This window comes from Amblyraja radiata, chromosome 5, assembly GCF_010909765.2.
Source record: "Amblyraja radiata isolate CabotCenter1 chromosome 5, sAmbRad1.1.pri, whole genome shotgun sequence".
In the NCBI taxonomy this organism is placed as follows: Eukaryota; Metazoa; Chordata; class Chondrichthyes; order Rajiformes; family Rajidae; genus Amblyraja; species Amblyraja radiata.
The window spans coordinates 94,880,329-94,908,244 of NC_045960.1; the positions used below are offsets into that span (position 1 = coordinate 94,880,329).

Genomic DNA, 27,916 nt, shown 5'->3' on the forward strand with positions numbered 1-27,916 from the left:
AAATGATAAAAGATAGAAAAAATGAAGAGCACCGCGGAGGATTCTGAAAATGCGCACAGCCTTAAGAATTAGGCCATTTGGGTCTCCAAATGTGAGGAAAGACATTCTTGCCATAGTTCACCAGACTGATTCCTGGGATGTCAGGACTTTCATATGAAGAAAGACTGGATAGACTCGGCTTGTACTCGCTGGAATTTAGAAGATTGAGGGGGGATATTATAGAAACTTACAAAATTCTTAAGAGGTTGGGCAGGCTAGATGCAGGAAGATTGTTCCCGATGTTGGGGAAGTCCAGGACAAGGGGTCACAGTTTAAGGATAAAGGGGAAATCCTTTAGGACCACGATGAGAAAAACATTTTTCACACAGAGAGTGGTGAATCTCTGGAACTCTCTGCCACAGAAGGTAGTTGAGGCCAGTTCATTGGCTATATTTAAGGGAGTTAGATGTGGCCCTTGTGGCTAAAGGTATCAGGGGGTATGGAGAGAAGGCAGGTACAGGATACTGAGTTGGATGATCAGCCATGATCATATTGAATGGCGGTGCAGGCTCGAAGGGCCGAATGGCCTACTCCTGCACCTAGTTTCTATGTTTCTATGAAACTGGAAGCATTCTTCCAACGGAAAAATAAATTTTCAAGACTGAAACAGCAATAGCATTAAATCCAGGTAAAAGAGATTAAGATACAGGTTTCCTTCTAACTGAATGGTATAAAAAGCTCAAAGATGAATGCTATCCCTGTACTTGAAAGTAATTGGTAGCCATGTTCTATTAAGTTTTATCATTTTTGAACTAACAATGTTGTCTAGCTCAACGATCACAAAGGGTACTTTTAAAGATTCCTCTGAACTCTCCAGCAGAGTCAACACTCAGGCTGTTTAGGAAGTGATTCAAAAATCTACTGCAACATTAGATAATAAATATCAAGTCAAGTCAATTTTATTTCTATAACACATTTAAAAACAACTCTCGTTGACCAAAGTGCTTTACATTGGTGCAGGTACTAACGTGCTACAAACAGTGGTTCATAGATCAACAATACATACATAGATACATACATACAGCGCTCCCTCAGAGGACCACAAGAAAGGTTTGAGAGTAGAAATAAGTTTTAAGTCTAGACTTAAAAGAGTCGATGGAGGGGGCAGTTCTGATGGGAAGAGGGATGCTGTTCCATAGTCTAGGAGCTGCAACCGCAAAAGCGCGGTCGCCCCTGAGCTTATACCTAGACCGCGGGATGGTCAGTAACCCCAAGTCGGCCGATCTGAGGGACCTGGAGGTGGTATGGTGGGTAAGCAGATTTTTGATGTAGGTGGGAGCAAGCCCGTTAAGGGCTTTGTATACATAAAGAAGGAGCTTGAAATTGATTCAGAACGCACAGGGAGCCAGTGGAGAGAGGCCAGAATCGGGGTGGTATGGTCCCTTTTTCGGGTGCCCGTCTCGCTGCGGCGTTTTGGACCAATTGCAGGCGGGACAGGGATGATTGGCTGATGCCAGTGTAAAGTATGAACTAACAAATTTATCAGCTCATGATAGACATTCTCTTCATTTCAAATTGCACAATTTATATTTTGTGTTATGCAGTGTTTACCAGTTTCCAAACACGCACCCAACGATACTCCTTAAATATCCTTATTTAGCACCTGGAGACTGCAGTCTTTCATAGGCCTCTGGGTGCATGTCAATTTAATTTGCACAAGTATCATTGCAAACTCCTCATAAAAGCAGTATTGCAAAGTCTACTTTTACTTTACTTTTCTAAGACCTGGATTTCACCAAGCCGCACCATTAAATCACCCATGTAAACAGAAAACATGTCACTGAATGCCAACAGGTAGGAAGGAAACCATATGGCCAGTTGAGCTTATACCAGCTGGCAGTCTACTAGTTGCACTCCTTTGCCCTCTTCCTAAAACGTTACCATTTCTTTTCTCTCAAATAATTATCAGCTCATTTCCTAATGCTACAGTTCAATTGCCTGTTGCAAAAAACATATTTTCTGTCCTTTTTTGACAATTACTTTAATTCTATGTCCCTTGGTTCTTTCAATGACAACGGCATCTGTCTGCACCCTTCATAATTTTAAATACATTTATTTATCTTTGAAACGCCTGTTCTAAAGAGAATAGCCTCAGCTTCTCCAGTCTATACATAAAGGCAAAGCTCTTTAAACCAGAAATAATTTTAGTAAATTTCTTTCACATACTCTCCAAATTATTTCCACAGTGCTGGCCCAGAACTCGAAACAATATTCAAGAAAATTGAATCAGGATTAAGGCATTTTCGCTTTGTCAAGAAGGGCCATGTGAGAAAGTTATTTAAGAGCCTAGCATAGTAAGCTTACTCAGTTAACTTTGTTTAATACTTCTTCGAATTCCAACAGACCCTTGAGATAGGAATTAAGATAGGAAAACGTATACAGCTTCTTTAAATCTGACATCAACAGAAACATGACTGGCACGGAAAGGTTTCTATAAGAGCTCAATTATTTCCAGAAATACCATTGCCAATTAATGATGTTTACTTAATGCTAATGCATCGTCAGATTATGCATCCTAAACTCTGCATTTATAAATCGTAAATAGGACTCGTCTCATTCCTTCTTCTCCCGCTCCCGTTGGGCAGAATCTTGAAAGCGCACACCACCAGATTCAGGATCAGCTTCTTCCCCTCTGTTATCAGGCATCAGAATGGTCCTACTATAAGTTAGGGTGCTATCCAATTCACTTCTACCCCATTGTGAACATTGGACTTTTTCCAATGGAAGTGATGTGCTACAAAGCTGAGAACTATATTCTGCACTCTGTATCTCCCCCTTTGCTCTACTTACTGTACTTGAGGTTGACTTGATTTATTTATGCATAGTATTATCGGATTGCAACCTTCACGAGGTCCACCCTGTTTTGACTAATGCAATCAACCCGACGTGCACAGACAAGGTGAAATAGAACAAGTTGACCTACAACTTTAGGCTATGCACGCCATACGCAAGAAGAAGTTCAGATTTGATTGGATGGCAGTAAAAAAGCTTTTTCACTGTATCTCGATACACGTGACAATAGTAAAACTAAATCTATTATGAAGTCAAATTTTGCTTGAAAAGACATTTGCCCATTTTGTCTAAATAGTTCCTTCAAATAATCAGAATTTTTTTGCAGCTTAACATATAACATGCTGAAAATGCGAGTTAATAACAGGCAATGGGGCATTTAGGAATCTAGTGAAGAGTAAGACTATACACCGCTGATGGAGGAGAGTGAATTAAAGTCAAATCAGGTAAAGAAAGGTCTATAAAAAAAAGGAAAGACTGAATTTAGTGAGAATGTTAAAAAGCAGAAGAGCAAAACAAAATGCGATTTTTAAAAAAACATCTAAAAAATAATTTATTAAATATGGAAATGAGATTGAACGGTTTAAAATTGTTGCTGTCCTAATTGCCCGTCAGAAACGAGCACCACTGCGTTGTTAATGTTTTCAACGATTTAATAATAATAAATAATAATTGCAAATCCAGCCAATCCTTTACAACAGGGCAACAAAGTCAAGATGTTATCTTAAAAACAAGTGGTGAAATCCAGCAACAAGATTCATTATTGATTATCTGCAACAAAATCTTTTCAATTTGTATGTTAATAATGCATGACATTAACAATTTGTATGTTAATAATAACAGACTACTATTTTCCATCAAGTTGTCCAAATAATATCAGCTTAAAATAGAAAATGCTTCCATATATAATAGTAATAGTTTGCAAAGCATCAGAGGACTAAATCCACGTTTCATTTAAATATCTCTCACCTCATCAAATCCTGCAGTCACCAAATCCTGCAACATCTGCTTGTTTACATCGGCAGATCCACGAACTGATGAACTGTACTCATTTGAAAATGGCAGCAAAGAATTTCGGATCTCTTGCAAGGCTTTTTGGTGCGTCACAAATTTAAGAGCATTCCGTCCTTGTTGTCGTGAATCTTCCGTGCTCAATTTCATCATATTTTGATCAGTACTTCCAACATCTCCTGATGGTTTATGCAAATGTCTGAGACTCTCCCGGATTTCCTGCAACATCTGCCGGCTACTCCCAGAAAAGTTGCTGGCTGGGAATGTTTTTGGTCTCATTTGTCTATGTCCATCAAGCTTATCCCCCCTCTTCATGAACTCGTCAGATAAAACCAAGCAGTCTTGGCTCATTTACATTTACATGAACTTAAATTTTAGCAGGTTACAGAAGGCCAATTTGTGTGTTAGATATCCAAGAATATTAGTCACAAGTATTGTTCTGCTCATCTGTTATCACAAAAACCAGTAATCTGGAATTTAAAAGAAAAACTTGTTACCATGATGAAAACAAGACAAGATTCACCTTATCATACAGTAACTATTTGAGCTAAAGGGTTAATAATGGTAAATTTGGAAGTCAAAGCTCCCAATTATGATTAATAAATGATTCTTAAATGCCAGTAAATTCTTCATTTTTCTCACAAAGTTCCTCCTCTGGAAATATGTCAATAGGTTATCTGTGTTTCACACCATCTTCCTGCATTTTCTCTCCAAGATCAACTTAAATGAAAGAGGTCAAGGGGATTCAACCAAGAGCAATACTTGACTGCAGAGAACCAGCAAAAAAAGTTTGATCCCAGAAAACTCGTTATTTGTAGCATTTTATCATAGAAATGTTACTGCGGTAATTGATGTTAAGTGAATTGTTGACTATAAATTGGAGATGAAACATTAAGATGTTAAGGAATGTAGGACATAGGAAGTTACGTGGAGTTTATGTCAAAGTACAGCCATAAAGGTTGGATGAGCTTGAGATTTTATACAGCCTATTTCTGTTCCTACTGTAAGTATTTTCTACACTGATTTAATGCATCAAGCAGCTTGGCCTTATATATTATTATTGAATTAAGAATCTTGATCTAGTATAAGATGGTGATCATGAACTCATCAGAATGTCGTAAAACTTATCTGATTGACTAGCCGCTACATATCCAACGAGTGATTCATTCCTGACACCTCAAACCCTTTCCACCACCTCCAAGCCACAAGTCAGGAGTGTGATAGAATATTCCCCACTGTGTGATTGAGTGCAGCTCCAACATCACGCAAGAAGTTCAATGCTATCAAGACAAAGCACCCCACTTGATCGGTACCACATCCACTAACCTAACACTCCCCCCCCCCCTCCACCACTAGCACTTTGCAGATAGTACATACTACAGCTACTAAGTGCACCTAAGTTGCAGTCCAGGCTACTCCAACAGAACCTCCCAAATTCTAGTGCTTGAGCACTCTTCCACGGGAAGTGGTGGAAGCAGATACAATGACAACATTTGGGAAGCATATGGACAAATGTAATTAGGTGGGGAATAGAGGGATATAAACAATGTATAAGCAGATGTGCAATTTAAATTAGAATCATGGCGCGCGCATAGGTATTGTGGGCCAAAATGAGTGTTCCTGTGTCGCACTGTTGTATGTTCGAATGTCCTTTAAGTAGGGCAATTATGAATGTTAGTTCTCACAGGGAGGCCTAGATACAATGAATGAATATTAATTAGTAATATGATTAATTTTCACACATTTTGTCCAGCACTTCATCAGGTCCTCCACTAATGGTAAATAAAGGCTTAAGAACGGGCTTGGGGTATTGGTTTAGCATAGTCACGTATACTGAAATACAGTGAAAAACTTTGTTTTATGTGTTATCCAGACAACTTTGGATGAGGAAACAAATTTGTTTCATCAGGTTCACTCGAGCAATATTCTGAATATAATGGAAATTCAAATGAAAACACAATGAAATAAAATATGTTTCCCTATTGCTCGCTAAATTACCTAGGCAACAAAGTTCATTCTCATAGCTGGTCTTTTTAATGTTTTCTCTCATTCAGTAATATCAAGATCTTGACTTGCATTATACTCAGACTGAAGGAGCCCAACCTGAAACATAACCTATTCATGTTCTCCAGAGATGCTGCCTGACCCATTGCGTTACTCCAGCACTTTGGCTTTTTTTGCAAACCGACATCTGCAGTTCCTTACGTCTTGCATTATAATTAATGTTTTAAAAAATACCGCAAGGAATCTGAAATTCCCATTTATACCATTTAGCGAGGTGTGGATTAACACCAAACTGGTCGTCAAAAGAGAGAAATAGAAATTGAAATTAAGAAAATGTAATGCTGCTTGTGTTACAAACTATTCATTACTAAACAGACAATGTGAAAGAGGAAAAAGTCCACACAAATGCTCGCTTGAGATGTTTATTGGAAAGATTTGGAAAATAAATTTAAAAGGTTTAAGATTAACATTACATTAGTCAGCCCAAATTGGTTCAGTACCATAGAGCGTTGGTTACATGTTCAGTCGGGCAGCTGAGATAGTTCACACTCAAGAGAAAATGAAGGGGAGAAGTAATAGAAGTGTGTATAATTACAGATGGTTATCAAAGAGTATGATAAATAGTTTCAGCAAGATTATTTTAAATAAAGAGAATACAAATTTAAGGTAAATGGCAAATAAGTAGTAGTAGAGATGGAATTACTCAATTGTGATATGGAATGCACTGCTTCAAGGGGTAGAGGAAGCAGGTAGCTATCAAAAGTGAACTGGATAAATACCCGAAATGGACCATTACGTGGAAAGAGGGAGTGGAACTGATTTTAAAGCTTTCAGAGTCGACACTGAGACAATGGGCCGAGTGGCCTCCCTTTCTAATTCATGATTCAGGACAAGTGCGCAGCAGCAGCAGCACCAGCTCGGCAATTCAATGGAGCCGATGCTGCCCTTTACATGGCTGACAAACTAGCACTGGCTCGCCTACAAGCGGGCTCTGGCGAGCAGGCGCAGGCCTGCAGCGTCCGCGGTCTCCCGCCCCTTCCTGCCCGGGATCGCGCATCCATCCACCCACCCAGCCAGCCCCCTCGGCCATTTTGGCCTCTGTTCTTCTTGCCAACTCATCGCACCACACACCTCCTGCGCTGGGTTGGGTCGGGTCGGCCAGGCGACGCACTCCCCCCTCAGCCGGGTAATAGGCGGCGAGGGAGAGCCGGCTCTAACTCCTCCTTTTACCTCTGCCGCAGCTCTGCTTCCACTCAGCCTCACCCCGACCGACTGCCTCCACAATGGCCGCTTCGCTCCTCTCTGCAGCCGACGGGCCGCTCGCGAGAGCGGGGAGCGGGGAACGGGACGAGCTATCGGCGCTCTCCCACCTTGTGGAGCCCCCGTCAGGCCAGGAGGACTCACTCATTTATCCCAACAATCCCAAACTCTACTTCAAGTGTTGATGCACATTTATCCAAGTACATATCTGGTTAAATCTGTGCCAACCATCCTACCCCAACTAGAGAGCAGTCCTGAACTACTATCTACCTCATTGGAGACTCTTGGACTATCGGTGATCGGATTGTACTGGCTTTAGTCAGTAATTCTGTGGCAGAGAATTACCAAATTCTCTGCCACAGAGGGTAGTTGAGGCCAGTTAATTGGCTATATTTAGAGGGAGTTAGATGTGGCCCTTGTGGCTAAAGGGATCAGGGGGTATGGAGAGAAGGCAGGTACAGGATACTGTTGGATGATCAGCCATGATCATATTGAATGGCAGTGCAGGCTCGAAGGGCCGAATGGCCTACTCCTGCACCTATTTTCTATGTTTATCTTGCACTATACATATTCCCTTTATCATGTATCTGTACACTGTGGATGGCTCGATTGTAATCATGTGTTGTCTTTCTGTTGACCGGTTAGCACGCAACAAAAGCTTTTCACTGTACCTCAGCACACGTGACAATAAACTAAATTAAACGCATACAAGTTAGATACAGCTCCATGCGTTAATGAAAGGGTGCCGCGGTGTAGGTGGTTTTCTGATTTTAGGTGGAAGATAGACACAAAATGCTGGAGTATTTTAATGCTAGGAAAGGTTTGTGGATTTGAAATCTGGTCTGAAATAATCTGAAGAAGGGTCTCGTCCCAAAACGTCACCCATTCCTTCTATCCAGAGATGCTCCCCACCATGGCAGGGATTTACCGGAATCACTGCCTTAAAAAGACAGCCAGCATACTCAGAGACCCACATCACCCTGGCCACACACTCATTTCACCCCTGCCATCGGGAAGAAGGTAAAGAGCATGAAAACTTCCAGGTTCAGGAACAGCTTCTTCCCTACAGCCATTTGGCTATTAAACACCTCATACAAGTAAAGTAAATGGAACTAATCAAACAGCAGCAGCAAAATTACCCTGCACATAACATTTATTTCCAATTACCAAGTAACCATGTTGCTGATTCTGCATATCTGAGAATTTTTGCATTTAGCTGGCCTTGAAAGTCTTTAGAACATATGCTCCATCTAAAAAAAAAACTTCAATTAAATAAGCACCTTTATCAATTCAAATGTAAAGTCGGAAGTACACACTGCCAGTTGGAGAGTTCATTCCTCTGAAGTCCACGTCTCATCAGCTTTCCCAATAACACCTCCAGCAATGTGAAATTACCAACTTATTCCATTATGCCCAGATAATTGTAAACAAAGAGGTATTCATACTTCTGAGGTTCATTCATTTTGCACTCTGTACCTGGTCCGGCCCAAAATACCTATCCTTACAATCACATCCACAATTTTCCCCATCTGCAACCTCTCCAGATTTCAAATACACAAACCTTTCCTGGCATAAAAAAACTGTTGGAAGAACTCAGGAGGTCTGGGAAGATCTGTGGAGAGAAATGGACAGATGGCAATTTGATCAGGTCCTTTCTTCAAAACTGATGGTCTAAAAACAGAAGAACTTTAGGAATTGAGATGATAGACAAAATGTTGAGCAAAAAAAAGGGAGATAAGATATTGTAGATACTGGAATATTGAACAAAAGAGGGGAGAGGTGGAAATGGGTGAACGAGTGGTTTCCATTCACCCACCACCCCCTCTTGAAGAAGGGTCCCAACCCAAAATGTAATCTAACCATTTCCATCCACAGATGCCGAGATCCTCCAGCAGTTAGTTTTTTTCTCTCTAGACTTTAGCATCTGCCGTCTCTTATCTCCTCTTTCTACTTTCCCAGGCTTTGAGCACCAGCACTCCCATTTGCTTGGAATTGTCCCACACAGGAGCCAGGGTAGCAATTTCGGGAACTTCCTAAATCTGAACAGGTCGTCCCCAGGTTCCAGTCCTATGAACAACTTGCAAATCCGAAATGTGGCTGCAAAATGAGTTCCCACTGGTAAACATACCTGCAATCCAGCAGCAGCTGACAAATCCGTGCTGCCAGTCTCCCAAATGCGCAATTCCGATGTCAGGAATGCCTGTACATAAGTCAGGCATTCATAAGTTGGGGAGGATCTGTATATCCATCTCTCTCTCTCTCTCTCTCTCTCTCTCTCTCTCTCTCTCTCTCTCTCTCTCTCTCTCTCACACACAGTTCTCATTGAACTTTGACTAAAACTTTTTTCCCCCCCAAGCTAATTTTCCCCCAAAGTAATTTTCTCTCCAATTTGGAGATGCACTGGAACTTTTGTTATATAGTGTAGATACAAATTGCTTAGACGGTATCAGATTCATTTCTAGGATTATGTCTATCACCTCTGCTTTAAGATCAATACAAGAAAATATTCTAAGGTACACAAAAATGCTGGAGAAACTCAGCGGGTGCAGCAGCATCTATGGAGCGAAGGAAATAGGTAATGTTTTGGGCCGAAACCCTTCTTCAGACTGATAGGGGGTGGCAGGGAGAAGGAAGGAAAAGGGAGGAGGAGGAGCTCGAGGGCTGGGGGATGGGAGACAGCTCGAGGGCTAAGGAAGGGGAGGAGACAGCAAGGGCTAACAAAATTGGGAGAATTCAATGTTCATGCCCGCCGGATGCAGGCTCCCCAAGCGGAATATGAGGTGCTGTTCCTCCAATTTCCGGTGTTACTCACTCTGGCAATGGAGGAGACCCAGGACAGAGAGGTTGGATTGGGAATGGGAGGGGGAGTTGAAGTGCTGAGCCACCGGGAGGTCAGGTAGATTCTTGCGGACCGAGCGGAGGTGTTCGGCGAAACGATCGCCCAACCTCCGCTTAGTCTCACCGATATAGATCAGCTGACATCTAGAGCAGCGGATGCAGTAGATGAGGTTGGAGGAGATACAGGTGAACCTCTGTCGCACCTGGAACGACTGCTTGGGTCCTTGAATGGTCGAGGGGGGAGGTAAAGGGACAGGTGTTGCATTTCTTGCGGTTGCAACGGAAAGTGCCCGGGGAGGGGGTGGTACGGGAGGGAAGGGAAGAATTGACAAGGGAGTGCGGAGGGAGCGGTCTTTGCGGAAGGCAGACATTGGGGGAGATGGGAAGATGTGGCGAGTGGTGGGGTCACGTTGGAGGTGGATATGGAGGTGGATATACAAGAAAATATTCTAACAGCTAAATTTAGCAAATATTCAACTCATCCTTACTTCATATTAAATTCAGCCTACCAAGCAACCTTGATCCACTGCAATTTGCATACCGCCACACCAGGTCCACGGCTGATGCCATCTTCCTGGCCCTACACTCATCCCTGGAACACCTGGATAAGAGAGCCACCTATGACACTTATATTCATAGACTACAGCTACCTTCTTTCCTCCTTATACACCCATGACTTTGCAGTCAAATACCAACCCAACTCAATTTACAAATTAATTTGCAGACGATACCACTGTAGTGGGCCAGATATAAAATATTGTTGAGACAGAGTATAGGAAAGAGATTGAGCATCCCCAAGTCAATTATTTTTCCCTCAATGTCAAAAACAAGGAGATTGTGATCGATTCCGGGAAGTGAAGTGGTGCACATACCCCCTTATACATTGATGGCACCGAAGTAGAGATAGTTGAAAACTTCAAGTTTTTAGTAATAAATATTACCATCAATTTGTCTTGAACCAGCCATATCGAAGCAATGGCCAAGTAAGCACATCAGTGCCTCTACTTCCTCAGAAGGCTCATGAAATTCTCTAAGTCCCCAACAATCCTCTCCAACATCTACAGATTCACAGTGGAAAGCATTTTATCGAGATGCATCATAAAATGGTTTGGGAGCAGCTCCATCCAAGACCAGCATAATCAAGGACCAGTCTAATCCCGGTCACTCCGTCTCCCCTCAGGCAAAAGGTAGTTTCTTCTCAGCTATTATCAGGCAACTAATCAGTCTTCTCGCCAACTAGATAGCGGTCCTGACCTACCGTCTACCTCATTGGAGACCTTCGAACTAACTTTAATTGGATTTTACCTTGCACTAAATGTTATCCTCTATCTGTACAAGGTGGATGGCTTGATTGTAATAATGTATAGTCTTCGCCGACTGGATAGCATGCAACAAAAACAGCTTTTCACTGTACCACGGTACACATGACAATAATAAACCGTCATACAATATGTAAGGATTCTTAAATTTCCAACTTAACAGTTTGAAATCACAGTAAATTGGAGATTTAAAATAAGTTTGTAACTATTTCCAAAAGATTTGTTCAATAGTTAAAATGATGTTTTAGAATTAGCTGAACCAATATTTCATACATTTGTTATATTGTATGACTGCTGTTGTGTTTTTGGTCAGTAAAAATATCCATCTTCAAAATAAGTTTGTAACTCAAGGATATGGCCTTGATTTAAATTTCATTTGGTCTTCTGCATAAGGTGTTAAAATCAGACAGCCATGGCACTTTTGAAGGATTGTTTTATTAAAGTTATCCAAGTACGTTTGTTGTTGCTCAGCATAATGGCAAGGCTTTTGGTTTTAGAGTATTAGTTCATGTTCAGTAATTTAAATCTGCTTATTCAGACTTGCAGATTTCTGGTAATGTAAATAGCTTCTGCATCTGTTCCACAGACTAAATGCTCTCCCACGACATCCAAACTATTGACAGACAAACTGTAATCCGACAGTAGATTTTTGGCATCGACTTTTCCTTTTGTAATATCACTGGCGACCCATGCACTGCTCACTGACTGGTTCAAGTCAACTTTGGAATTATTCAACATAAAGCTTCTGTTACCTGGGAAAACACAAGAAAGGCAAGTGTCATAACTTGTTTTTAGATTATAACGAATGCCTGTTCCCTAGTCCATGTGCAGCTGAATTAGCATCCAATTTTCAGAACCACCAGTTTTACACAATTCAATTGCCAAGCAAAAACTGTGTTGTTCAATTTGAACGCAGAAAAAGCTAGAAATACCCAGAAGAACAGTCAGCCCCTGGTTTATTTTCAACATTTTCTATTTTTGGCTTAGATATCCAGCACCTACAATTTTTGCTTGGCAATTGAATTATGCTTCCATTACAACCAAGAGTATGATCTGCTTTAAACTTAGCATTTTTTCAAAATTTCACAAGTAGTAAAATAGTTTTTAAACCTCTCAATGCAGCTTGTGATTGTAACATTCGAAGATCACAAACCCAGACCGAGACTGTGGAGCGGGTGAAAGGTAGTAGCCTAGGTATCATTAGGTCAGAAATTATGGATGAGCAAGGTGCTAAAAGATGTGGTTGTGTCCGTTCCCACTCTAACTCTGGCCTTCGCATGCTGAGGGGGGAGTCTCATTCCCATGACCAACACATCTAATGAACAAATTTACCTCTTCAGGCATTTTAAGATTTGAACCCCTCATTTGTTTTTTTGTTACACAAATTTCCATTTAAAAGCATTAATTGCTCCAGGGCGATTCAATTAATTTAATATTTTTTTTAAACCATTGCTAATATTAACTTAAGCAATATAGAACAGGTATAGCAGTCCTTACCTTGAAGATAAGACGGTTTTTCAGAATTAACAACAGATGCATTCCAATGCCACAAAGTCCCATCCTCAGAGCAGGTAAAGACATGATCAGGGTTGGAAGGGTGAAAATGAATTTCCCACACTGTCAATAAAAAATGTATACCCATGAGAACTTCATACTTTACCATTCAATCGCTGGGCAATATTGCAATTGCAGTCCAGTGTGATAAAAGGTTTCTCATGCACAACACTTACTAGTTTATTTAAGTCATTATTATCATTGAACTGGAAGAGGCAAAACAGAGGCTAGTCTGCCCACTGTGGAAATGCCAATGTAGGGTTATCTACTTGACTTGCAAAACAATGCTTAAATCCAGCTAAGGAAAGTTTTAAGACAAATTAGTAATAATATGAAATTGTATCTACTTATGTTAGATTTTAATGAGAAAATAAGACAGACATTGCATTCAACATAGTCAAAATGGCGTACAGTCTTTAGGGGAAATGGAGTTGAATGACAATAGTGGAGCAGACTTAATTCAGAATATGCATTAGAAAGTAGACATCCTATCAGTTTTATTTGTATTAATCTTTTTAGATAAGAGGAAGCATTTCTACTGTGTGCCCCATATCACCAAAATATCCTCCCATTACAGACATTGAACATTGTCTATGGAGCTACAATGCCGAGATCTATATTCTGCACTCCATATCGTTTCCCCTGCTCTACCTGTTGTACTTAACTTGATTGTATTTACATATAGTATACCTGATTTGATTGGATAGCATGCAAAACAAAGCCTTTCACTGTACCTCAGTACACATGACAATAATAAACACGAACATCGTAAATCATTGAGGAAAGAAGTTGATTTGTAATACAACCCAGTGAGGTCTGACAAAATACAACATTGTCAATGACACATTTGTATTAGTGATGTCGGTTGAGGGATTACTCTTTACAACAGAGAAACTCTCCTGTTCAAATAGCACTATGGAGTCTTATATACCCATCAGTGAAAGCAGACAGGACTGGAGCTTCCTAAAGATAACAGTATGCCCAGTGTTGTATTCTGTCATTGATGAGAACAAGATATAGCAGATGGAGGACGGGGAAGTTGAGGAGAGATGTCTGGGCTTTCCACACCAAAATGATGCTCATTAGTTAGGGAGGGTGCAACAAAGTAATTGTGGTTCAGTCATGGTGTACAAGGGATGAGGACATATGACCAGATGAGGGACATGGGCACTGATGGAGTTAGCCATCTAAAGTAGGTTAATTTTTATAGATAGCTCTGAACACACATTGTTCAATGTTGGAGGAATCGGTAGATTCGATGCAAAAGGCCTGAGATAGGGAGGCACATGGAATTACAGATAAAAAGAGATCCAGTGAGCAGTGATGTCCATTTCTTCAGGGGTTTGGAGATGAAAATACTCATGCCCTTGTCGTATGGGATTGCCTTTTATTCCATAATTAGGTCATATCTTAAAAGGGAACTGTAGGATGGTTTATTTTCCTCAGGTTTACCAGAGAAATTTAAAAATACAATTTAAAAAAAAATCACACAGATGTTTCAGTGAATCCTACGTACAGTCATGAGGTAAAGGGAGGGGAATATTTCTTAAACAAGCAACGCAAACTGCACAAATTGCCATTAATGATTTTCAATGCTAGGCAACTACAGCCAACAGCAATTATGTAACTATTCGAGTAAAACTCTGATAATCCAGTGTCAATACAATACAATACAATACAAATTTATTGTCATTTGAGCCCCAGTGAGACTCAAACGAAATTTTGTTTCCACAGCCATACAAACAAAAACAATGTCCTACAGACATACACACAATTAAGTTCACACAAACATCCATCACAGTGAACCCACTGTGATGGAAGGCAAAGTCTTTTCTCTCCCCTGCTCTCAATTTCTCTCCCGATGTCCAAGCTCCAGGCGGGTGATGATAAGTCCCACGGCCATTTTAGGCCGCGCGGGGCGATTTACGGCCCCGCTCCCGGTCTGAAAGTACAAGGTCGGAGCCCCAGCGTGCGATGGTGAGTCCCACGGCCATGAAGCCGTGCCGGGTGATGTACGGTCCCGGTCCGGGTCGTTCCAACCCTGCGACACGGGCTGGAGAAGTCGCGTTGCGGGAGCTCCGGGAAGCGGTCTCTCTCTCCCCCCGGACCCGCGAGCTCCCGATGTCCCAGTCCACCGGACCTGCGGCTGCGTTGCTGGAGCCTCCGAGCCCCAGGAGTCGAGTCGCAGCAGCGAGTCACCACCGCTCCCCACGCACCGAGGCCGGCCAGCCCCACGATGGTGAGTAGTCCGCAGATCCGCAGTCTCCCGAGCCCCCGGGTCGTTCAGGTTGGAGGCCGCTCCACGGTGCTAGGCCCCAACGACAACAGAGACCCGACAGGGAAAAAGTCGGGTCTCCCGAACAGGGAAGAGATTTAAAACGGTTTCCCCCTCCCCCCCCCCCGCCCCCCACATATACACATTTAAAACCAAGCTTAAAAAAACACAAACACTACATTTAACTAGACAAAAATAAAAAAAAGACAGACAGGCTGTAGGAGCCGCTGCAACGAGTCGCGCCGCCACCAGGAGTGTCCTAGGGACTTTGGTAATGCTGAACTGGGAGATCTTCCAAATTGTTGCATGTCAGCATTAATTAAACCCTAAGACACTTGTAGGAGCCATTTATGTTTAGGCTAGCTATTGCATATTATATTATTTTGTCTAGATATTTCTAGCAGTATTATTTTGAACACTGGGGGGTGGGCATTTGATGCATAGAAGGGCGTTTTAAATATCATATTGGGCAGGGAGTGACCAGACCAGATCAGACCATGCACGGAAGGTGGAGAGAACACAGCTCTCACCAGAGAGAGAGAAAAGAAAGCTACAACTTGCATAAGAATTAGGACCTGGTATGTTAATCTCTTTGTTTGTACAACTACTTCAATAAAGAATCAATTAAACTGGAAATAACAACTGGAAGATCTTTTTTCTATAATCTGCACAAGATTAGTCCTACCTACCTGTGTAGTTATGGCAATGGAAAGTTGGACATTGGAAAAGGAAGAAATTGTCATAACAACACTTTTATTTCACTTATTTTAAAAACAAGTTGCGGTATGATTTTTCTAATGAACCTGGTGAATTTAAAGGCAATAGTATACTAGCACTCTGAATTCCAGCTCCAGTCACAAATGTACCCATACTCCCAACCGCAACTGCAGCTCCAAACACTCTCACACTCAGGACAAAGGGACACAAAGTGCTGGAGTAACGCAGCAGGTCAGATAGCATCTCTGGTTAGCTATCATCTCACTGGATGCAGAAAAAGCGTTTGATCAAGTAGAATGGGATTATATGATTAAAGTATTGCAAAAATTCCAATTGGGAGAGAACTTCATTGCATGGATAAAACTATTATATAACAAACCTACAGCTAGAATACTAACTAATAATATATTATCCTCGAAATTTGAACTATCAAGGGGCAATAGACAAGGTTGTTCATTATCTCCGCTGTTATTTGCTTTGGTAATTGAACCCCTTGCTGAAAAAATAAGAACACACCTGGATATTTACGGTTATAATACAAAATATTCAAATAACAAAATATCCCTATATGCCGATGATGTACTACTGTACATCACAAAACCACAAATTAGTATACCGAATATATTAAATTTAATTGAGGACTTTGGATCCTTTTCAGGATATAGAATAAATTGGAACAAAAGTGAAATTATGTCGATAAAACCAAAAGACTCAACACATCTCAGGAAATTCCCCTTTAAAATAGCTACAGAAAAATTCAAATATTTGGGAATTGAAATTACTAGAAATTACCAGGATATGTTTAAAGCCAATTATAATCCCCTACTTAAGAAATTAAATAATTTGATTAAATTCTGGAAAACACTTCCGATGTCCTTAATAGGCAGAATAAACGCTATAAAAATGATTTTCTTACCACAAATTCTATACCTATTTCAATCAATACCTATATATCTCCCAAAAAAGTTTTTCAAAAAATTGGACTCAGACATTACAAATTTCATATGGGATTATAAACCCCATAGAATACAAAGAACACACCTTAATAAACGAAAAGAGTGGGGGGGTCTAGCACTCCCTAACTTTATGTATTATAATTGGGCAGTAAATATTAAAAATATGATTCACCTGCTGGACAATTCTGCCCAGCAGGCGGACTGGATTGTAATGGAAAAAGGGGACTGCTCCCCGAGTAATATAGGAGCGATTATCCTCTCACCAATAAATCTGAATAATAAAAATTATAATAAAAACCCAATTATACATAGCACAATTAGAACATGGAAACAAATAAAACAGAATCTAAAATTAAGAAACCTATCTCTCTCAATACCAATAGCCAATAACCCATCGTTTAAACCATCAATCATAGACAAATCATTTATACATTGGAAAAGAATGGGAATCAAAACGCTCGAAGATCTGTATGAAGTGGGAAAATTACTATCATTTCAACAACTACAACTGAAATATAATTTGAAAAATAACCAATATTTTAAATATCTTCAAATTTGTGATTATTTGAAAAAATACACAAAAGACTATCATAATATGCCTTCCGACTTACTGGATGAAGCAATGAAGACAAAGGCGGAATCAGCTAACTTAATATCGTACTTATATAATATCATTTTAAACATAGAAATACCCACAACAGATGGAATTAGAAGAGACTGGGAACAAGAATTAGCTATAAAAATTTCAAAAGAGAGCTGGGATAAACATTTACTACAGGTGCATAAATGCTCGATCAATGTACGACATACGCTTATCCAATTCAAAACATTACATAGACTATACTATTCAAAAACTAAATTAAATAAAATCTTTCCTAATGTTTCACCAATCTGTGATAAATGTCTGTGTCAAGAAGCTACCATAGCGCACTCTTTTGTTTTTTGTACAAAAATCCAAAAATTCTGGCATGGAATATTTGATATTTTTTCAAAATTAATTAAAATAAAACTGGTACCAAAACCAGAATGGATCATTTTTGGGATATCGGAAGGTATCCCTGAATTAAACGTGTATCAGAAGAATTTACTCAATTACGGGCTAATAATGGGAAAAAAGCTCATACTTAAATTCTGGAAAAATGCGCCCACACCAACAATAAAAATGTGGATATCAAATATGTTTGAAACATTACACCTGGAAGAGATGAGATTCCTCTTAGCAGATAAAGCAAACCAATTCCAAAAGACGTGGTCTACGTTTATGGACCTATTACAAGCATGAGGTGCAATAGTAATTTTAAAAATAAATAAATAAATAAATGGTATCAGGACCTGGCATTGGGAGATAAAACAACAAAAACAGACTTGGTTGGTAGTCTTTCTGCGGAGTTTAATGTTATAATAGAGCGATTGTCCTTACTTTCTTTTTCTTTCTTTTCTAGGGTCTACTTTCTTACTTTACTTCCTTCTCTAACTTCTTTTCTAAGGGGCTTTCTTTTCCCAACACTCTCCTGCACTTCACAACTCTTGCGCACCTTCTTTACTTTCCTTACTTCTATCTTTTTCTTAAAGCTTTAAAAAAAAAATAAAAAAATGAAGCGGTACAAAAAATGTATTAAGATATATGTGTTGTGTGTTATTGTAATTTACCGTACTTCTAATAAAATAAATAAATAAATAAATAAAAAGAAGGAAAAAAAAGATAGCATCTCTGGGGAACACGGATAAGTGACGTTTTGGGTCAAGACCTTCAGACTTTGTGTCCTGTTGTGTATTTACCTGCATCTGCAGCTACTTGTTCCCACATTCTCACACTCTGGACTCCTAGCTTACTAACAAGTGACCCAGATGCTGAACTATCAGCAATTGGATGCAGAATTGTGGAGTTCTATAGTACTATTGACATCTATGCAATTCTAAAAAATCTTAAAAACTTGCATGTAAATACAAGCTATCGGAACTCCCCAACCCTTCTTCATCTAACCTTTTCAGAATATCCTTTATTTTTCACCCGTAACTTGTCTTAACCATATCTAGGTGAGTTGTGTGGTTTTTGTTGTGGTGTCGGGTTCCACATTTTACCCACTCTAGCTGAAGACTTTCCTCATGAAAATAATTGATTGACATGCAAATGCACTCCTACACTTTAATGCAAGTCTCAAATCAGGATTAAATTCCCCACTCACTGAAAACAAGGTGACCTTTAAACTCATAGATTTAATCAATAACACAAATTAGTGGTGCAAATGCTCAGTTATCAGAGGCTTAGTCAGATGAGAAGATTCAAACTCACTTTCTGCAGAATGAGCATCCAACACGGAGATCGGAACACTTCCTTGTCTGATATCCCAGATACATAGTGTTCCATCCTGGCCACCTGTCCCCACTATATGCTGCTGACTCGGATGTCTGTCTACACAGTGCAGGGGCACTCGTTCATCTGTGCTGAAAACAAAGAGAAGCATCCAGAAAGGAAACAAAAGACTAAGCAAACAATTAAAATAATTTAAATTCTAAACACAAGTTTGCACAGCCATTAGAGCTCTAAGATAATGTAAGGTTTGGCAGTAGTGTGGAAATAACATTTTGATTCATGGAAGTTCAGAAGTAGGAACCAAACATACAAATTAATTAATCCCTGTAGTAAGTTGAGATGGAAATATATTAAATACAATAGTCAAATATCCAATAGAAAATACAGGTCCTTCATCCTAAACATAAGGATGCATAACCTGTAATTATTAGCAGTAGTGTGTAAAAGGCACCATGGGTAAATTAGAGCATGCAACTATTATTTGATTTGGAGGAGCTGACAAGTTATTTCAATGGGATGCAAGTAGATTCGGCCCAAGTACATTGGAACGCAAAGTTTATAAGCAGCACTCGAACTATTGATTGCCTTTATGGAAGAGATGATTCAGGTGCAGTTCAGACACACCCACGTAGGGGGGTGGCAAAGGGAGAACTAACACATACAAATCTCCCTGAGTGACAAAAGAGGTACAAAGGAAAAGAAAGCAAATCAAGTCTGCTTATGTCCTGTGGGCGTGTAAATACCAGTGATAACCAGGCTGATTACAAAAGGATCATGAGAAAGAGAAACTAAACATGTGAGACAAAGAAGGTGTATGAGAAAAGATTAACTGGCAACCCCCTAAATAAGAATCTAAAAATATAGCCATATTTAAATAGTAAAAGGATAGCATACGGAGGAGTGGAATGTATTTAGAACAAAAATGGGAATTTGTACATGGATGCTGAGGATTTTATCAATAGAGGCATAGAGTATGAAAATAGGAATGTGGTGTCAAATCTTTATAAAACAGTGGTCTGACCTCAATTGGACGATTATGTTCACTTATCTTCATTATAGAAAAGATGTGAAAGCATCAGAGAGGGTCCAGGAAAGATTTGAGAATGGTCCCTTGCTTGAGGGACTATAATTACATGGATGGACGAGAAGGGCTGGAGCCGTTTTCTTTAAAGGAGGAGAATTAGGGTTTTGTTGTAAGTATATAAAACGTTGAGGGGACAGAGTGGAATCTCTCCACTGGTAGAGGGGCCAAGGACTAGAGCTCACAGGTATAAGGGAAAAACAATTACCAGTGACCAATAGATTTTTTTTTTTTTTTAAACACCACGTGGCTGGAATCTGAAAGGTGTCATCTGCAACTGGAGCTGTAGACAGATTCTTAAAATGATCTGGATTCTTTCCACTCAAATCCTTTTTGGAACTTTGTATAATCTGTTGTGCAGTTCCATTAGTATTTACTTCGCATTATAGATAAAAGGACTTTAAAGTTTCAACATGCAGATCTTGCCTATGCAACTATAATTATCCAAGACGTCCTAACCTGCTGCACACTTGTACTTTACCATTATATTTCCTGCATAAGATATAGGGTTAAGTGAATACATAATCGTTCAACTTACAAAGAAAATATCTGTAATGGTTTGTCTCCTGGTTTTCTGAAGTCCCAGATTTTCAACTGCCCAATAGAATTGACTGTCAAAATCTCTGTAGTTCGCAGAAACGTAACTGCATTGAGTGAACTGCTGTCAGCATTATCTGAAAAGAGAGGGAATAATAAGATGAGATCTGGAAGCCAATTTCTAACAAACAAACATGAAAAACTTGTCAATGCGAATTCTGTTCAACTATTAGTGTCTGGTGAGGCAGCTCTATTGCAAAAGCCTGTTCTCACTTTGCAACATTAATTCATTTATCATGTACCAGCCATGTACTTGTTTCCAAGGACTTGAGCACAGATCCTCCCAGCAGAGTCCCGAAAAATGACGGTGAAGGCAGGCCTCTTCCCAAGTTCTCTTAGGCAGGGACAAACAAAACAATGCCATTATTTAAAGGCAAACGGATAAATCACTCTGGTATCCCTCTGTCACACTTTCACTGTGCATTATCTTAATGGTGCACGAGGCCACATTAAATAGAAAGTGACTGGTAAAAGTTTGTCTTGCCATGTTAGAAACACTAGTTCTATATGCTAATTTTTTTTACTGGATTTAGAAGCTGTCAACTTGAGCAAGTTGGAAGTTTTGCAATTGACCTTTGTATTGGGCATGTCATTCAAATTCTTCACCGCTATAAAATACAATCCCAGTTAATATATCATAAATTAATTCGTTTCCCTGAACATCTGCACCTCTTTCCTAGCTTTAGACATTTGGAAACTACCCCACTGACCAAAAACATGGACTTCAACTCCAATAGCCTAGAAGGCCAAAATCATTCAAAATAAAGTACATCAGAAAACATAATCCAATATCTGCATATTAAATACAAAACCAGAAAGCAGAGATCAGTGTTACATTACTACACGGCAGGAGATTCAAAACTGAAAGATTTACAATGGCAATGAGTTGAGGTAGCTCTCACTAGTTACCAAGCATAAATTTCGGAGATACATTTTCAAAAGGGCAACGTGAAAAACTAATGCTAACAGTTTAAATTATTCATAAAATTAGTTCTGCAAATGCAGAATCTCATTAAGTGCAGCAAGTGAAGAAGATTTAGAAAATGTTAACATATTCTCTTTTTTCCTGACTGCCTAGATTCCCCAAAGAGCCTGGATCAAAAGTCAGACGAGAAAATACCTATGTACAGATGTCAATAAACAGAAGGGAACGTTCTAATCTTAAACTCCACACCAGATTTTATGGCTGTGACAATTTATTTGGATTACATTATTGCAAAGAGCTTGGGATGTTGATAAAGTTGATATATATCTATACATTGTACTTTCATTCTTTAAAAATAATCCCACATCATTTAAAAAGCATTACAAACAGGATTAAGATACTTAGTCTCTTGAACTGGGTGCACCATTCAACTGGATCATAGCTTTTTTGAGAACCATCTCCTCACTTGTATCCTGTATGTAATCCCTCAAACCAGAGGAAATAACCAGCACTTTCCCAAGTTTGGTCTAATTATTGCAATAACGCTTTCTTACTTTCCATCCCCTTCCATCCCCTGAGGAAGCACAATCTGCCACAGGCAATGATGGTCCAATTCTATACGGCTATCGTAGAGTCTGTCCTCACCTTCTCCATCATGGTCTGGTTTGGCTCAGCCACCAAGCACGACGCCCGGAGGCTGCAGCTGAGAAGATTATTGGCTGCAACCTTCCCTCCATTGACGAACTGTGCACTGCAAGGGCCAGGAAGCGAGCGGGTAAGATCATCTCTGACCCCTCTTATCCTGGCCACAAACTCTTTGAATCACTTTCCTCTGGAAGGCGACTCCAGACTGTCAAAGCTGCCACAGCCAGACAAAAAAACAGCATTTTTCCACGAGTAGTAGCTCTACTCAATAGCCAAAAATCTGTAGCCTCCTTTTGCTCTGGTATTTTGTTTGGTTCGCATGTTTGATCAATGGTGTTTTATTATTAATGTTTAGTGTTTTATGTGTCATTTGTAACTGTCACTGTATGTCATGTTGGCACTTGTGGGCGGTGCACCAAGGCAAATTCCATGTGAATACTTGACCAATAAACTTATTCATTCATTTATTAAATGTCAACATACCAATTGCTTTAGTTATATGCAACCCTCTATGTTCTCTTTCCAAACCTACTCTGTTTCTCTTCTCATAGCATTCATTTGTTTTGTTTTAAGCTATTAAAGATATTTGTTGCTTTGATTGTGAAAACCCATTCACCGTTGGTGGAACAATTCAAATTTGGGGATGATCATAAATTCAGATGAAGGAAGAGGAAACCATGTGATTGAGTATGAAGTCCCCTCCCACAGAGGTGGTGACCCATGGAGGAGGAGCAAGCCTATTATAGTTAAACACATCCGCTGGTATCTGATGTTTCCTGCTCTGCAGTGTTCTTTATTAAACTCAGCCTTACTTTCCTTCACCCACCTATGACCCGCACCGGTTCCTTCAAGTCAGCTAGGATATGATTGATTCGTCCATCCTCCCCAACGGTAACAATGTCAGGATAACTACAAACCACGCTGGTGCAGGGGGCGCTGGTGTTCAAATGATAGTGGATACGGTCCCAGCGCTGGGAAAGAGTAAGAGTCTGCAGGAGAGGCAAAGAGAAAACAAAATAGGAACTGGATCAGGATATCTGAAACAAGCACAACATTGACAGCGGAAACAATAAAATAATTGGGCGGCACAGTGGCGCAGTGGTAGAGTTGCTGCTTTACAGCGCCAGAGCCCAGGCTTCTATCCAGACTAGGGGTGTTGTCTGTACGGAGTTTGCACGTTCTCCCTGTGACCGCATGGGCTTTCTCCGAGATCTTCGGTTTCCTCCCACACTCCAAAGACATACAGGTCTGTAAGTAAATTGGCTTGGTACAAATGTAAATTGTGCCCAGTGTGTGAAGGATAGTGTTAGTGTACGGGGATCGCCGGTCGGCGCGGACCCGTTTCTGTGCTGTGTCTCTAAACTAAATATTATAAGACAAAATATGGAAGCACTGTGGAAATGTCATAATTGAGCGTTATTACCTCGCTGCTGGGTTGATGTTGGAATAGATTCACACTTCCTGTAGACGAAGCTGTGACAATCCTCTCCTGGTCAAAAAACTACAACAAATGAAATGTTTTTATTATGATACATGCTTGCTTCTAATAAAAAATATATATTTTTAAAAACTACAAAAAGAAAGCAAACTGCTAATTTTATATGTTGACAGTTGGATGTTATAACAGTAGAAAGTCAGCACAAAGTTGCTGTAGCAAAGGGGATCAGGTGCTGTATAGAAACAAATATGCACAAAATGTAAAATTTAATAAATAATCCCAAAGGTCACTTGATTTGAAAACCTAGAGGGATAGCAGTCACTCACAAGCCCAAATATACCTTTTTTTTAAAATAGGTAGTTTTTTAATTGAGAATCAAGACACAAGGAAATAGGGGAAGCCCACCAGGCCCTCAAGCCTGCCCTGTCATTCAACATGATCATGGCTGATCTATGCTCGTGGTCTGTGCTAGTTCCCCATAATCTTCAAATCCTCAATCTTCCAAGTATTTAGCTATTTCCATCTGCATTTTATTGGGAGATATTCCAAATGCAGTCTAGTGCTGGGAGAATTAGATTTGCAGCAAAATCTATTATAAACTTGATCACTGCTTAGCAGTTACCTGTAAATCCATAACATCACCATCGTGGTTTATTTCACACTTGAGCTCAGGGTCCTCCACAAACAAGTGCTCTGATTCAGTGTTATCAGTGCCATATGCCTCCCAAAGGCATACTTTGTTCTGCTGCTTGGGGGAGGGGGGAAAAAACATCATTAGCGAGGTTTCAAAATAGGAAAAATTACTACTGTACTTCACAGATTAATTAGTTTACTCAGACTGTGGAATGATGACGACAAATTTGCTGGCCTTTGAGTGAGACTACATATCGTACTACACAATGAGAGACATTCTCGGCTGCTGCGCGCACACAGACCCGCGGCTCATCCAAAGCCAGGATAGAACCCGGGTCCCCGGCGCCGCAAGTGCTGCCGAACCGCCACTGGACTGCCCACCCTTCCCCCCACCCCCCCCAACACAACAACGCCCGCAGCGCCGGAGACCCATGCCCGACCCCAGACGAAACGTAGGCCTGCAGACATGCAGCAGCACAGCTACCGAGAATGTTTATAGCGAGTGACCTATGACCTGGGAATGCGCAGTCGGAATACCGAACTCGCTTATTGCATAAGTAAACCATTGTCAGAGTGAAGACATTTCTCCTTATCTCAATCCCAAATATCCTAAGGGCCTGTCCCACTTAGGCGATTTTTCAGCGGACTGCCAACGAGTGTCAAGCTCGCGGCAGTCGCTGAAAAACCGGGAAGTGGAACGGCGAGTGTCAAGAGTGGAACACACAAACACATCGCAAAGGTGGGTCCAGGGAAAGCGGGGGAGCACTGTCTGAAATTCACATGGTGCAAAGCCAAGGTGATACACACACCGCGATGAACAGGAAGGTTAAGACGGCTAGCACAGGTAAGTACTTTAAAAGAGCGGAGAAGGGGTGGGGGGGGGGGGGGGGGGGGGGGGGGGGGGGGGGGGAGGAGCGGAGACACTTTTAAGGAGCCAGACAACTTTTAATGAGCCAGAGATACACAGTTGTGATACACAGTTTGGTGGGTATTTTACATTACCGGCCAGTTTTCCTTGGTTCTGAAAACTCATGCTTACGTTTTATTTCCCCCTCCCCCCCCCAACTCCTCTTGCCCCCTCCCCCCAACTCCTCTTGCCCCCTCCCCCTAACTCATCTTGTCCTTCCCCCCTAACTCCTCTTGCCCCCTCCCCCTCTAACTCCTCTTGCCCCCTCCCCAACTCCTCTTGCCCCCTCCCCCTCTAACTCCTCTTGCCCCCTCCCCAACTCCTCTTGCCCCCTCCCCAACTCTTCTTGCCCCCTCCCCCTCCTCTTCTTGCCCCCTCCCCCAACTCTTCTTGCCCCCTCCCCCTCCTCTTGCCCCCTCCTCTTCTTGCCCCCTCCCCCCAACTCCTTTTGCCCCTCCCCCCCAACTACTCTTGCCCCCTCCCCCCCAACTCCTCTTGCCCCAACTCCTCTTGCCCCCCCAACTCCTCTTGCCCCCTCAACTCCTCTTGCCCCCCCCAACCCCTCTTGCCCCCTCAACTCCTCTTGCCCCCCCCAACTCCTCTTGCCCCCCCCAACCCCTCTTGCCCCCTCAACTCCTCTTGCCCCCTCCCCCTCAACTCCTCTTGCCCCTCCCCCCCCCAACTCCTCTTGCCCCCTCCCCCCCAACTCCTCCATGCTCCCGCACCCCAGCCCAACTCCTTTACTACTACATGTCCCTTGCCCGCCTCCCCCAGCTCCACTTGTCTGTCCCGGCACTGCCCCCTCCCTCGCCTGTGCCATTCCTCCCAAAGATTATAGAGCAGAGCTATATTTGATTCCTCCCGCCTTCCTCATCTTGCCCTTCCCTGTCATAGCTTTCCGCGCCACCTCCCGCAGTCCCGCCTCCATCCACGTTTCCTTCCGGAGTGCACACACCTCCGCGTCCCAGGAGCCGGTGGCGATACTCTCCGGCGGCTGCAGCGCGGAGGCAGGCTCCGGCCGCCATCGGATGCGACTGATCTTCCGAGACACGAAGCGGCCGTACATGACTGCGTGCAGCGCTGACTTCCGGGAGGATGCCGGCCTCTTCCGGGAGGGGTCTCCTCCGCCAGTCCCGGTCTCCGGCTGCAGTCGCCATGGTTACAGGGCAGAATATCTCCCCGAGAACGTCCCACCATGCTGTAAGTAACCTCCTTAACGATCGTCCGAGCAGTTTTCCTGCACGAGTGTTGGCGTTGAGTGATTACACTGCCTTTGTGTTCGAAGGATGTGTCCAGCGCAATATTCAGCGACACAGAGACTGTTGCTCAGTACGAGGGGTTGCCGTTCAAACCCTGTGTTCATCTGGGCCGCATCTTCCTTCTCAACTGGTATCATGTAGAAGTTGGCACAGCATCCCTAGCCTGCCGGCCAAGTGTTTAGCCTTCCATCAACACCAATGCATCGCAACAGTATCCCCGCTACAAAACTCCCTCTTGAATTGAAAGTGACTTGGGACAACAACCTGTGTTCCAGAAATTTATTGCAAAAATACAAACCTTTCTAATTTTCTTTAGTTTCCTTTATGTATTTAAGTACCAACGTGATTATATTAATGAGTGATTCGTGTAGAATGCAATATTCCTGTATTTAACAATGTTTTGCTCGTTGATAATGGCTGTAACAAAGATTTGAACATGTAATAATTTACTGAAATATAATCTAATGCTGAAAGGTCAAAGGTGTTAAGTCAAAATGCTCTTTGATTTAACTACAGCATAGGAAAAGGCCCTTTGGCCCACAATGTCTGTGCTGAACCCGATGCCAAGCTAAACAAATATCGTCTGCCTGCACATGATCCTTACCCCTCCATTCCCTGCATATTTATCCATATAGCTGATCTAAAAGTCTCATAAACACCACTGTCATATCTGCCTACACCATCACCACCCCAGGCAGTATGTTCCAGGCACCCACCACCCTCTGTCTAAAAAACTCGACCCGCACATATCCTTTAAACTGACAGAATAATAGTTTGGAGACATTAGAGACTGCAGATACTGGGATATTGAGCAAATATAACGCTGGAGGTACTCAGTAAGCCAAGCAGCATATGTGGAGGGAAATAAACAGATGATGTGTGAGGTCAGGACCGTCCTCGGACTCTTGTTTTCTATTATTCTATGATTTATTGTTTTCTGTTTTCTTCCCCCTTCCTGTATTAAACAATCACCATTTTACTTCTAACAAGAAGGAGTTTAACCACGCACCCTCGGTGTATCATCGTGAGTCCTTCATCATTAACATCAGAGCGGCTGGGTGGGGGAGGGGGTGATGTGGTCACCATTGTGCATAAACCCATTTGGGCCAATCACATAAATAGCATGGATAGAGCAGGGTAGAAGCCAGGCAAATGACTGCCTGATATCACAAGCCATTTCCAGCATCACTTTCAATTCAGGAGTGTGATGGAATACTCTCCACTTGCTTGGATGAGTGAAGTACCAACACCATCTACAACAAAACATCCCATCAGCCACCCTTCACCATTTTCATCCCCTCCATCATTATTGCACTGTGGCTGCATTGTGCACCATTGACAAAATGCACTACAA

At 41.5% G+C, this 27,916-nt stretch overlaps 3 protein-coding genes across 5 annotated transcripts in view; 1 reads left to right on the top strand and 2 right to left on the bottom strand.

The window, feature by feature from the left end:
* The window catches only part of lats1 (large tumor suppressor kinase 1), a 29,274-nt gene extending 22,087 nt beyond the window's left edge, over positions 1–7,187 (bottom strand). Inside the window, exons 1-2 of one of the 2 annotated variants that reach the window (XM_033021841.1) lie at positions 7,075–7,187; positions 3,799–4,310 (exon numbers count right to left, since the gene is read on the bottom strand). In XM_033021841.1, coding sequence (XP_032877732.1) covers positions 3,799–4,191 — 393 coding nt within the window. In that variant the 5' untranslated portion in view covers positions 4,192–4,310; positions 7,075–7,187. Of the gene's footprint in view, positions 1–3,798; positions 4,311–6,975 lie in introns of both variants that reach the window. The other variant, XM_033021840.1, reaches the window with a different exon arrangement.
* Positions 7,188–11,677: 4,490 nt separating this feature from the next.
* On the bottom strand, positions 11,678–26,397 carry nup43 (nucleoporin 43). Its single transcript, XM_033021844.1, has 8 exons — positions 26,259–26,397; positions 24,386–24,508; positions 23,749–23,826; positions 23,152–23,314; positions 20,697–20,832; positions 19,057–19,208; positions 12,759–12,878; positions 11,678–12,013 (listed from the first exon to the last, which is right to left on the bottom strand). Exons 1-8 carry the CDS (start codon positions 26,367–26,369, stop codon positions 11,796–11,798), a joined length of 1,101 nt encoding a protein of 366 aa, XP_032877735.1. The 5' UTR covers positions 26,370–26,397; the 3' UTR covers positions 11,678–11,795.
* Positions 26,314–27,916, top strand: part of shprh (SNF2 histone linker PHD RING helicase) — a 65,588-nt gene continuing 63,985 nt past the window's right edge. The window contains exon 1 of one of the 2 annotated variants that reach the window (XM_033021842.1): positions 26,314–26,503. In XM_033021842.1, the coding sequence (XP_032877733.1) occupies positions 26,332–26,503 (172 nt within the window). In that variant the 5' untranslated portion in view covers positions 26,314–26,331. The remainder of the gene's footprint in view (positions 26,504–27,916) is intronic. The other variant, XM_033021843.1, reaches the window with a different exon arrangement.